Source organism: Haliotis rubra, unplaced genomic scaffold, assembly GCF_003918875.1.
Source record: "Haliotis rubra isolate DU_JTF1 unplaced genomic scaffold, ASM391887v1 Scf172, whole genome shotgun sequence".
NCBI lineage: Eukaryota > Metazoa > Mollusca > Gastropoda > Lepetellida > Haliotidae > Haliotis > Haliotis rubra.
The window spans coordinates 50,743-63,238 of record NW_025765692.1 but is presented as its reverse complement, the minus strand read 5'-3'; the positions used below and the strand labels follow the sequence as shown (position 1 = coordinate 63,238).

The 12,496-nt window shown below is 42.9% G+C and overlaps 1 protein-coding gene across 1 annotated transcript; it reads right to left on the bottom strand.

Moving 5' to 3' along the window:
• Positions 1-10,203, bottom strand: LOC124272709. Its single transcript, XM_046707893.1, has 9 exons — positions 9,975-10,203; positions 9,604-9,690; positions 9,216-9,267; positions 8,663-8,698; positions 7,657-8,058; positions 4,495-4,758; positions 2,397-2,537; positions 1,536-1,693; positions 1-507 (listed from the first exon to the last, which is right to left on the bottom strand). Exons 1-9 carry the CDS (start codon positions 10,167-10,169, stop codon positions 316-318), a joined length of 1,527 nt encoding a protein of 508 aa, XP_046563849.1. The 5' UTR covers positions 10,170-10,203; the 3' UTR covers positions 1-315.
• Between the last annotated feature and the right edge of the window lie 2,293 nt (positions 10,204-12,496).

Below are 12,496 nucleotides of genomic sequence, written 5' to 3'. Positions count from 1 at the left end.
TGACATCAGGAACACCTTTTATTGCTTCAGAATCCATGGACACTGTTAAGTTGTGCGATAAAATCAAAGCGGCAGCCATCACCAACAGGCACATGTGACGTCATGTCACGTGATACCCCCTCTGGTCATTAACTGTCGGCTGTTTCCGTAAAAGGCGGAAGTACGAGTACGGTTTTTTTGTTTTTATTGCTATTTTACAAACCTTTTCTCCAATTTTAATAACGGAAGGTGAATTTTATAATATCCTTTACAATATATCAAAAGTTTTGTTTTCGTTCGGATTCTAATTTAATCGCCAACACCAAAACACAAGCATTACGGACAAGCTCCGTCCAAGACGATGATGTCGTCAATGCCAATGTCACCGAAGTAGTTATCTCCCCTGACGCCGTTGATAACGATGTAGTAGTTGACGGATTGGGGAAGGAGGTCAACTTTAGCCAACCTCCACTCGTTATCTTGGCTTCCATGTCTCATCCATATAGGGCTACTCGTGCTCTGTGCAGTCTAAACAGAAGAGTCGGAGTCGAGTCAGAGCTTTGCCAATCCAACAGCAACAGTGTGGTGCTGAACAAGGTGAGGTTATATATACTGGCAAACAAGGGTAAGTTGAGCACGGACCTGACAATTGACCCGTATTAGCATGTATGAGTGCCACCCACTGGCGCTTGCCATTGTTAGCGAAGGGCCCCAGGTTGTCCGCGATCAAGTGTAGTGCGACTTGCTGCACCGACGAGAGAGTCTTAGAGCACAGGCATCGATAAACTAAGCCCTGGTTTACAATCCGTATAGTAGGGGGGCTGGATAGTAAACCAGGGCTTAGTTTATCGATTTTCTGACCCGCAGTGGGGGCCTGTGTCTTAGAGCAAGGCGTCTGCAGCTATAACATAAATTTCATCGTCATGTAATGCACGTGCACTAGCCTACATCTGTTCTACCTTTCAGAAACCAAATGGGTTTGCTCATTGCCGTGCACCGCCTACTTCTCGTAAACGCGTTCTCTGCGCCGGTCCAACTTATCCTTGTTTGCCAGTAGGACTCTGCTAATCTGTGCCCCCTTGTGATTAGGCGTTTAACGACGCACTCAGCAATATTCCAGCTATAAGGCCGCGGTCTGTAAATAATCGAGTCTGGATCAGACAATCCAATGATCAACACCATGAGCATCGATCTACGCAATTGGGACATGTGTCAACCAGGTCAGCGAGCCTGACCACCCGATCCCGTGAGTCGCCTCTTATGACAAGCATGGGTTACCCAAGATCAATTCTGACCCGGATCTTCACGGGTATTGCGATGTAGGGATTATGCCTGATTTGTGCATTGAATAAAGATTGATCGATTGTGTGGTTATATTTGTTAAAAGCACTGTGTCTAAAAAGATGAGTGCCTATGTATGTGTATTCCAAATCCGGTCATTGCGTGCCCTGCCTTTGGTACTCTGTTTGACAAATGTGTGTATGCGCGTTCCGACGAACTCCTCTGCACTGCTGTGACTGAAACAATGCGGTGTTGAGTTCACGTCGCTGTCTTACCATGATTTTGACCTGAAGATAGCCCACACTTTGGCCGTACATGTGGTACCAGAACGTCAGACAGAAGTGGTGGCTGGTGCCGAGAGGAGAGGAACGGAAGGCCGCGGAACTGTTAAGAGTGCCCGACGATGTCTCCAGGTATATGTAATGGCCGTTCGCTGAAACAGATAATGTAAAATGTTTATGTTAACATTTAAGAAGGAACAGGTATGGGTTTGTTCATGAAAGGCATTTAGTGAATGAAGAGTGTGGTGAGACGCGGAGAGTAGGTTGAGTAGGAGCGGTGAGTGGATGATGGTGTGGTAGGAGTGTATAGGCGTGATGAGAGCGTACAGGTGTGGTGAGAGCGTACAGGTGTGGTGAGAGCGTACAGGCGTGGTGAGAGCGTACAGGCGTGGTAAGAGTGTACAGGTGTCGTGGGAGCGTCAGGTGTGGTGGAAGTGTAAAGGTGTGGTGAGAGCGTACAGGTGTGGTGGGAGCGTCAGGTGTGGTGGAAGTGTACAGGTGTGGTGGGAGCGTCAGGTGTGGTGGGAGTGTACAGGTGTGGTAAGAGTGTACAGGTGTGGTGGGAGCGTACAAATGTGGTGAGAGTGTACAGGTGTGGTGAGAGTGTACAGGTGTGGTGAGAGCGTACAGGTGTGGTGGGAGCGTACAGATGTGGTGAGAGTGTACAGGTATGGTGAGAGAGTACAAGTGTGTGAGAGCGTGCAGGTGTGGTGAGAGCATACAGATGTGGTGAGAGCGTACATGTGTGGTGAGAGTGTACATGTATGGTGAGAGAGTACAAGTGTGGTGAGAGCGTGCAGGTGTGGTGAGAGCGTACATGTGTGGTGTAGCGAGGTAGGATCATCATCATTATACCGTTTTCTAAGGTGTGGTCGTTAGCAGGACCTGTTCCCAAAGACGGGGTGCTGCCTTTGTTCAGGGTCCAGTCCATCGCATCAGTGGTCTCGTCCTTCCAGGAACAGGAACTCTCGAAGTCACAGTCATACTCGTAGATCTCTGACGTATACAGGAAACAACACAATAAAGTTTCCAGAACTTTACAATCCTCAACATTAACAAAGATTTATAGAACTTTCCTGGAGACCACAACCGCCCTACTGAGAAAACCTCGCTGACAAGAAGAATAGTATCTGAACGGTTTTGCAACTATTCTTGGTTGCATGAAAAACGTCGATGAACTTAAACAACATGAGTATCAAGCTGGGGGCCACCAAGAGCGAGTGTTGTGTAACGCCAGTATCTGTAATACAGTGTATTATCACGGCGACCTCTACGTCATCGTGTCTGAACCAGACAAACCTGTGACTAAACCTATGATTGATAGTCCACGTCATGACGATATGACAGCCATCTTGAACGTCAACTCCCCACCCAAGGATAGGTTAATGGCTTCTTTGCTATCCTTTAACTATACTCCCCCAAAAAAAAGAAACGCATAGGTGATATTGGTATGTGACATTTCATATATATTTTGCAGAATTATTTTTTGATTGTTACAATTTCGCCATTATAATGGTGGTTTGTGTACATGCACAGCGCAAAAACGCATATTCGGAAACTTTAATGCACGCCATTTCCATTTGAAATTGTTACCGATATGCCGCGACTCGCTACTGCCATGGTCATTGGACGCCTGAATGCTGGGCATTCTCATCCTTAATGTTCACCAGAGTACCATCAGTCGTTTATGGGACGGATATCAGCAAACCAATTCTAAGCAAGATCGGCCCCGAAGTGGTAGACCACTATAAGCGCAGGATATGTACATCATTTGCGGAATCGAACCGTCACTGCAACTGCAAGTGCTGTGCCTGGTTTGAGGAGTGTTTTGGCGCAAACCATTCGTAATCGTTTACGAGAAGCTGGACATTGAGCCAGAAGACCCTATTGTGGACCTGTGCAGTGACGACTACATCGACGTCCACGGGGCCAGTGGTACAATAACGTTCGATTCTGGAATCTACAAAACTGGCTATATGTGTATGGTTCAGTGACGAATCACGCTTTCTGCTTCAGTGCCGTGACGGAAGAGTCCGTGTCTGTCGACGTCGAAATGAACGCTTTGCCCACAATTATATCGCCCAGGTTGATCGATATGGTGGTTAGAGTGTTATGATGTTGGAAGCTATATCCTACACGCAGAAATCTAACTTTGTGCGCCTTCAGGGCAATTTAACTGCTATTCGGTACAGAGAAGAAATCTTAAGGATTCGAATGGTTCTGATCATTGACCGCCAGAGGGGATTGTTCGGGCACGATAATGCCAGGCTTCACACAGCACATGCCACTATTCAGTATCTTCAGAATGAGACCATTACAGTGTTTCCATGGCCTCCCAAATCGCCCGATACGTATTTGAACGTCAACCGACGTTGGATCAACTGTCGCAGGAATGGGCCAGAATTCCACAACATCGAATTTAAAGATTTATTCAGTCCACGCCGACACGTCGCAGAGCAGTTTTGAGGGTTCATGGTTGCCACAACAGATACTGAAGACAACACCCAACTGGGAAGGACGCCTTCACTTATTGATCTTTAATAAACTGTTCATGTTCACTGAGATTTGATCTTTTATACTGTGAAATGTGGCTGCAACCGATCACAAATTACATGTGTTATCTCACTTTAAAGTTAGCAATACACCTATGCGTTTCTTTTTTCGGAGAGTAAGACCAGTTTATGATGACCAACACAACCAGTTGTATTTATTTGTTTAACGCTTCCCACAGAAATATTCCTACAGTGATTTCTAAATAATCGAGTATGGACTAGACAATCCAGTGATTAACTCCATCATGTTAAGGTACTCAGACGCGAACTTCACCACTCGATCCCGTCAGACGCCTTTACAACAAGCATAGGTTGGTGAAGACCGGTTCAAACCGGACGACAACTGTCATCGTTCTCCGACAATGACTGATTGCGACTTCCCGTTATCTAACTTTACTTACTGCCAACTACTATATCCGTTGACTTTGAGTTGTATCCCAAGATGCCCTTGGGTCCAACGCAGCGATACGTCCCGCCATCTTCCTTCAACACCTGCTGGAAATTGAGGTTGTTTCTGGTTACGATGCCACGTTTGCTGATTGGTCCTTTGTCTTTCACCCACGTGATCGGAACATCAAGCGTGTTGAAGTCGCAACCGAGTGACAGCGGAGCTCCATAGGCCACATTAACGGTGTCACTGAAATTGCCAGTTATTTCGAATTCATCTGAAAAAAATCAAACATGACTTTTCGTTCAGTCTGCTTCAGTTTCTGGAGATGGACTTAAAAGAAAAAATGTCCCTCACATGAAGATGTCATCTTAAAGGTATCCTTCAACTTCCGATGGGGTCGCCACATAAAATCTAAGTGTGCTTCTGTGGATGTACGTGTGGTAACACGAGATGGGTTCTGGGCATTATAATAATAATACAATACCAAATACGTCAAGGTTTACTGCGCTACTGTCTATAAACAGACATCAATGCCGCAAACGTTTTCCACACCAATAATCCAACTGTGATAACAAGCAGATATATCAAAACTGCTCTTGTTACTAAACTTACAAAAACAAATATATTGTATCATATACTGTTTGCACCTAAAGTGCAGTTCCGCTTGTATAAAATGATTCTCGGTCTACAAGTACTCTATATAGCGACAACAGTGGTGTATAAAAACTACAGTCTGTACGTAAGGAGCAATAATGGGATTTACGGTATTGTGACCAAGAAGAGATTCGAACTACGGATTTTGGTGTGACGATGGAACGCTTTTATCATAAGGCTACCCATATTGTCAACATAAGTACACACGAGGACGGTCTTACCCAACCACTGAAACTTTCTACGTATATCAAAATATATCTCAAATATTCTCCTTGCATTGTTGTTTTCTTGTGTTCACGTATCATCACGAAAATATTGATCCATTGAATGTCAACATAGACCTTTGAAGAGACATTTGCTTGGAGTAGCGTCTTTGATAGGCATTCTTAAGTGCAATGAACCATCATTACGTAACACTCGAGAAGCATCATTCCTCAGGCTAGCTATTCTCGAAACGTTCTTAGCCCTACGAACTTCTTAAGCCCATTCTTAACACATTGCCTACGATCAAAATTAAGAATGTTTAGGGATACGAACGTTTCGAGAATAAGGGCTCAGATCAATACTCATCAAACATCCATCATCAGGTCAATACTCATCAAACACCATTCATCAGGTCAATACTCGTCAAACACCATTCATCAGGTCAATACTCATCAAACATCCTTCATTAGGTCAATACTCATCAAACATCCATCATCAGGGCAATACTCATCAAACATCCATCATTAGGTCAATACTCATCAAACACCATTCATCAGGTCAATACTCATCAAACATCCATCATCAGGGCAATACTCATCAAACACCCTTCATCAGGTCAATACTCATCAAACATCCATCATCAGGGCAATACTCATCAAACACCATTCATCAGGGCAATACTCATCAAACACCATTCATCAGGGCAATACTCATCAAACACCCTTCATCAGGGCAATACTCATCAAACATCCTTCATCAGGTCAATACTCATCAAACACCCTTCATCAGGTCAATACTCATCAAACACCATTCATCGGATCAATACTCATCAAACACCCTTCATCAGGGCAATACTCATCAAACTTCCTTCATCAGGTCAATACTCATCAAACATCCTTCATCAGGTAAAAACTCATCAAACATCCTTCATCAGGGCAATTCTCATCAAACACCCTTCATCAGGGCAATACTCATCAAACGCCATTCATCAGGGCAATAGTCATCAAACATCCTTCATCAGGTCAATACTCGTCAAGCATCCTTCATCAGGTCAATACTCATCAAACACCCTTCATCAGGGCAATACTCATCAAACTTCCTTCATCAGGTCAATACTCATCAAACATCCTTCATCAGGTAAAAACTCATCAAACATCCTTCATCAGGGCAATTCTCATCAAACACCCTTCATCAGGGCAATACTCATCAAACACCATTCATCAGGGCAATAGTCATCAAACATCCTTCATCAGGTCAATACTCGTCAAGCATCCTTCATCAGGTCAATACTCATCAAACACCCTTCATCAGGGCAATACTCATCAAACACCCTTCATCAGGTCAATACTCATCAAACATCCTTCATCAGGTCAATACACTTCATCAGGTCAATACTCGTCAAGCAATACACTCAAGCACTCTTCATCAATACTCGTCAATCCTTCATCACAATCACGTCAAGCATCCTTCATCAGGTCAATACTCATCAAACACCATTCATCAGGTCAATACTCATCAAACACCCTTCATCAGGGCAATACTCATCAAACTTCCTTCATCAGGTCAATACTCATCAAACATCCTTCATCAGGTCAATACTCATCAAACATCCTTCATCAGGTCAATTCTCATCAAACACCCTTCATCAGGTCAATACTCATCAAACACCCTTCATCAGGTCATAGTCATCAAACATCCTTCATCAGGTCAATACTCGTCAAGCATCCTTCATCAGGTCAATACTCATCAAACACCCTTCATCAGGGCAATACTCATCAAACATCCTTCATCAGGGCAATACTCATCAAACATCCTTCATCAGGTCAATACACGTCAAGCACCCTTCATCAGGGCAATACTCGTCAAGCATCCTTCATCAGGTCAATACACGTCAAGCTTCCTTCATCAGGTCAATACTCGTCAAGCAGCCTTCATCAGGTCAATACTCATCAAACATCCTTCATCAGGGCAATACTCATCAAACATCCTTCAGCAGGTCAATACTCGTCAAGCATCCTTCATCAGGTCAATACTCGTCAAACACCCTTCATCAGGTCAATACTCATCAAACATCCTTCATCAGGCCAATACTCATCAAACATCCTTCATCAGGTCAATACTCATCAAGCTTCTTGATCAGGTCAATATACATCATCCTTTATCCAGGTCATTAATGATTAACGGGCTAGATAAAATGATTGCTTACACTGCAACTGGTAAAGCAAGGCTATAAATCATTATATGATACCCATCAAACGTTAACAATCTTCTGCCGCCGTGTGATATTAACACCACATAACGGGCACCCACTTACTGAGACAGAAGCAGTCATCATGTAGCAAGCTCCCCTCCGGGCCCTGTTGCCCAGGGTCCCCTTTCTGCCCTGCCACGCCGTTGGACCCAGGGTTCCCCTTCACGCCGAGGATTCCTGGCGCCCCCTTCGTTCCAGCCTGTCCCTTGACGCCAGGGACACCCTTTGCTCCCACTAAACCATCAGTGCCGTTGTTACCAGGGAGACCCGGGTCACCTTTAGGCCCTGCATCGCCTTTCTGACCTGCGGCACCATCCGTTCCATTAACACCCGGTGTTCCCTCACTCCCTGGGAGACCTTTAACCCCTTTAGCCCCGGTGTCGCCTCTGCTCCCCTGGTCCCCAACATGACCTTGGTCTCCCTTCAGTCCGGTGGTGCCGATTTCCCCACGGTCCCCACGTGGCCCTGTGGATAGGATATACAAGGCTATAGAACATGTTTGTTTTGTATGTCAATAACTATCAACTTTTTCAAAACTTCACATCGTTTCTATTCCATATATTTTTCAAACCAAATATTGCAATACATACATACACCACGACTGTGTGTTGTCAACGAATATTTTCAGATGAAGTTTCTTTATTGAATTGACGTTTTAATTAACTTGTTCTTGTTCTCAAAGTAAATATGTTTTGTGTTTACCAGTAATCATAATCATGAACAACTGTTTCTGTTTTGACAGCTTGACAGTTCAATTCACCTGTGTTATTCTACATTATGTAAATATTTGTTTGTTAACGCCCGACACAGTAATATTTCAGCTCTATCAAAATGGTCTTAAAATAGTCGTCATGTCTTGACCAGACAATCCAGTGATTAACATCGTGAGCAGCCATCTTATGACATGACGACATGCAGGAACCAAGTCAACAAACATGGCCACACGATCCCTCTTGCAACAAGAATTGATTGCTGAAGAACTGCTCTAGTCCGGAGTCTTACAGGTGTTACCTACAGGGGCACCCATCTAATGGTTACCTACAGGGGCACCCATCTAATGGTTACCTACCCATGGCACCTTTGTCTCCGGAAACACCTTTAGGTCCTGAAAGTAAGTAAATAATAGATAAATGACAAATATTATGTTATAATTTATACGTAATATTTATGACATCAATTTAGATATGCGTCAGGATATAACAATAACGTCAACGCAGATAACGATATCATACATGGGTACAGGTTCAGACGACAAACCAGTCAATAGCGAAATACCCTGTCATGAAACGTACATGATTACACTTCCGCGCTAACCATAGGTCGTAGGTGATCTCAGCCATAACGGAAGTAGATTCACTCGGTAACACTCGGCTTATTCCGTTATATATTGATACCCCGGGCAGCAGCATTAGACTATTGTATACGGTTTCTCCTTTCGCAATACATATCTCAAGATTCATACGCATTGGGCAAACAGTTTAATATCGAGACACATAAAAGGGACAAGACTGCAGGACTGTGTGATTGTCACCCACACAGGTGAAAATGGAAATTCTACTTGCAGACCGTATTATCTTGAGTGCTGAGATGAGCCATAGTTACAAGAGCAGCTCATTACTCACCCGGAATACACAAGTCGTGTCTCTTGGTGCAGATTTGTTCAAGCGCTATTTCCTAGAAAAAGTCGAAAAACCCCATAAATGTATATAGGTAAACAAAGTACCTAAAGAAATACTGTACTATCACATGACACGGTTAAACACAATTATCAAATATATGAGATTAAATATGAGGTTAACGTCAAGTGTATAAATAAATCTTATATGATTATAAAATCAAAAGTCAAATGCTTATATGATTATAGAATTAAGTATTACCTTCATATTTATTTACCATCAAACATGTATCTATATAGATATGTCATTGATAACATAGACGATTGAGGTCAGGATTGTCTCTCAAACCATTTCAAATTCCATGGATTCATGTCAGAAACAAACTTTAATTTACCTGAGTCGACAGGAAATCCCGCATGAAATCAATAACTGTCGGACTTTGCCGCCGGACATGCGCATGGGTAGCTTCCGGCGTACTATCCTGGTTAAAATATATCACAGTTTCTAATTTTAGAATGTTAATGCATTATGTAATTAAATATCAAATTTCAAAGTCGGATATTTTATGAAAATTCGAACATAAAAAACTTGGCTTAAGACTGGAGTACGTATAGATATATTATAATTATGTAGTTCTAACGGGGCTATTGTTGTGAAATAGCCTACACAGATATGATACCAAAACAACCAGGACCTGAGGCAGCTGTTTACCACGTTAGGTTAGATGTCAGACACTAATCTCACTACTGGTGATTGAAGACCTACCTGCACGTGGGTCATCTGACATTCAGCCTCAAACAGGTCGATTGCCTCCCTTTTCCTTGAAATTGTGGACCGGAAGTAGTCCAGACGCCATTCTTGCCACAGACTGACGCAGACAAAGGCTACCGACTGCAGCAGGATGAAGGTAAGTAGCCCGTATAGACACGCCGTCTTACGTGTTCCTGTTTCATATCCCATGTTCAGAGGTGACGGAGTGGTACAGATAGATAAGCCTTTGATAAGAACCGAGTTGGAATATAGTCCACGCACTAGAGATAGTTTCCTGTTCTTTATACTATCTGAGTGATCTTGAATATTATCTCAACGTTAGACGTCGACAAAAGATAAACACCTAATGCCGAAAGTGTTTAAATGGAGATGAATTGTTCTGGTTAATTATTATATATGAATCGGACTAGTATCCTAGACAGTATCAATGTATGCTTGAGAGATATTGGAAGTGAAAGTTTGTGTGTGGTTGTGTCTATACTGTCAAATTTGTGATCGAAGTATGTCTGAGATATGATCCTGTGATCAAAGTTTGTGTCGCCCATTTACTGGTCAGGTAATAAGGATATGACGAAGTAGATCCGATATTGTTGTGTTTATGCTTTGTGCAAAGTACTGGATTGTGTACCATGTGGTATTATGCAATCAATGAATTCAATTTGTAGTTTTGTGTTATTGGATCAGTAGAATCAACATTTCGATCATTAATAACAATGTTCTCATCAGTGTAAGAAGATTTCTTTTAACTGAATATCCTTTGTAATTCGGAAATTATGATGATGGGGTTTCGAGTATTTTTATTTTAGTGACGAGAATCAGAATCAATGATCGTGAAAACGTCATCTGAAAGCAAGAAACGCAACCTCAGGGCGAGGTTTACACCTTGCCTAAAAATTCAATGATTTCGATTCGGACATTCAATGAAACTCTGCAAAGTCTGATTACATCGAGACGGAAGCCAACGAGTCTTTAAACCAATGAGCGCCCAGATAACATCCAGCTCCGTACACCGCTTGACTTAGCCTCACCGCCATCTACTCAACATTTTATAGCAATATCCCGCAATGATGGGGGTCGTACTAAAGTCGCACGGAGTTTGCCTTATTTCATGTCAGTTTTGTTTCTTTAAAGCCGCACTGAGTAAGTGAGTGAGTTTGGTTTTACGCCGCTTTTAGCAATATTCCAGCAATATCACGGCGGGGGGACACCTGAGATTGGCTTCACACATTGTACCCATGTGGGGAATCGAACCCGGGTCTTCGGTGTGACGAGCGGACGCTTTAACCATTAGGCTCCCCCACCACCCCTGCCGCACTAAGCAATATTCCAGCTATTTGACGACGATTTGTAAATAACTGCGTCTGGACAGACAATTCAGTGATTGCCACCATGAGCCCAGCCCATGGCAGCCAGCACAAACACGTTTGAGTGAGTCAAGTGACTTCTGCATCCCACCCCCTTTAGAAACACTCAAACAAACATAGGAATATATGGTATACATCAAAATAGGGATTTGCATCGGACATGATTATTCTCACTGATGCTTCAAATTTGCAAATGTCCTCCACTTATAAACCATAAAACGTTTTGAAAGATTAGTCCCTTTGATGAAAATTTGATGGACGACTCATCCGGTCGAAATATGCCCATGGAGTATTGAACATTGATAGAAATAATCCAAAGTCAATTTGGATCCAGTTTTATGACATTGTATTTGAGGACTATTTTGTATTTGACTTCTGTCAAGCTGGAACATACCGCTAAGTGTAATGAAGAAAACAATGTGAAAAGTGAATTTGAATAAATAGAAAAAAAACGTGTTTGTAACATCGTCTACCATCGCCACTTATGACCAAACTGTGCGACAATGTCCACAGCCATGTTTAACGGAGGGTGGCAATGAAACCAACAAGAACCCGTTACTTGATGGTGATGTATTGATACAGGTATAATACAGTTGTGTGTCGGACGGCTGTACGTTGCCTGGTAACGTTAACAATAATTATGTAATTGTTTGGTAAATATTCAAATGTATACTTCCATTAGCTCGTAAGTATACATTAATATTCACAGCTACTCACAGTCTCTCTCTCTCTATATATATATACTAAGCAGCAAAAGAAACGTCAGTTTCGAATTTTCCTTCGCAGAAACGGATAACTGAAAACTTAGTTAATGTTTTAAATGTATATTTTTAACAACATCTCCAACTTTACCTGAGCAAAGACACTCCTTCCCAAACTCGGAATGGAACCCAGGAAATGGTCTCAAAACGCAACCTGATCTCGGAGATGGTACGGTGTTCTCCATGTTTTTCATGCAACTCATGCTGCACGTGCTGTTCACAAGGACAAGCCCTATAAAATGCACCCCCAAACCTGGTCGAAACATTACATTACAACGTCAGCAGGATGCCGCGACTCACGACAGCTCAGAGGAACCAGGCGCTAGGAAGACTTGAAGCTGGCCACGCTGCACAAGCCGTTGCCAATCACTTCCAGGTCAACGTTCGGACC

Coding starts and splice junctions, on each gene's coding strand:
- LOC124272709 (XM_046707893.1), bottom strand. CDS start 10,169: ATGGGATATGAAACAGGAACACGTAAGACGGCGTGTCTATACGGGCTA. Junction 9,268..9,603: donor GGGATTTCCTGTCGACTCAG/GTAAATTAAAGT, acceptor GACTTTTTCTAG/GAAATAGCGCTTGAACAAAT. Junction 4,759..7,656: donor TGATGACTGCTTCTGTCTCA/GTAAGTGGGTGC, acceptor GATTTTTTTCAG/ATGAATTCGAAATAACTGGC.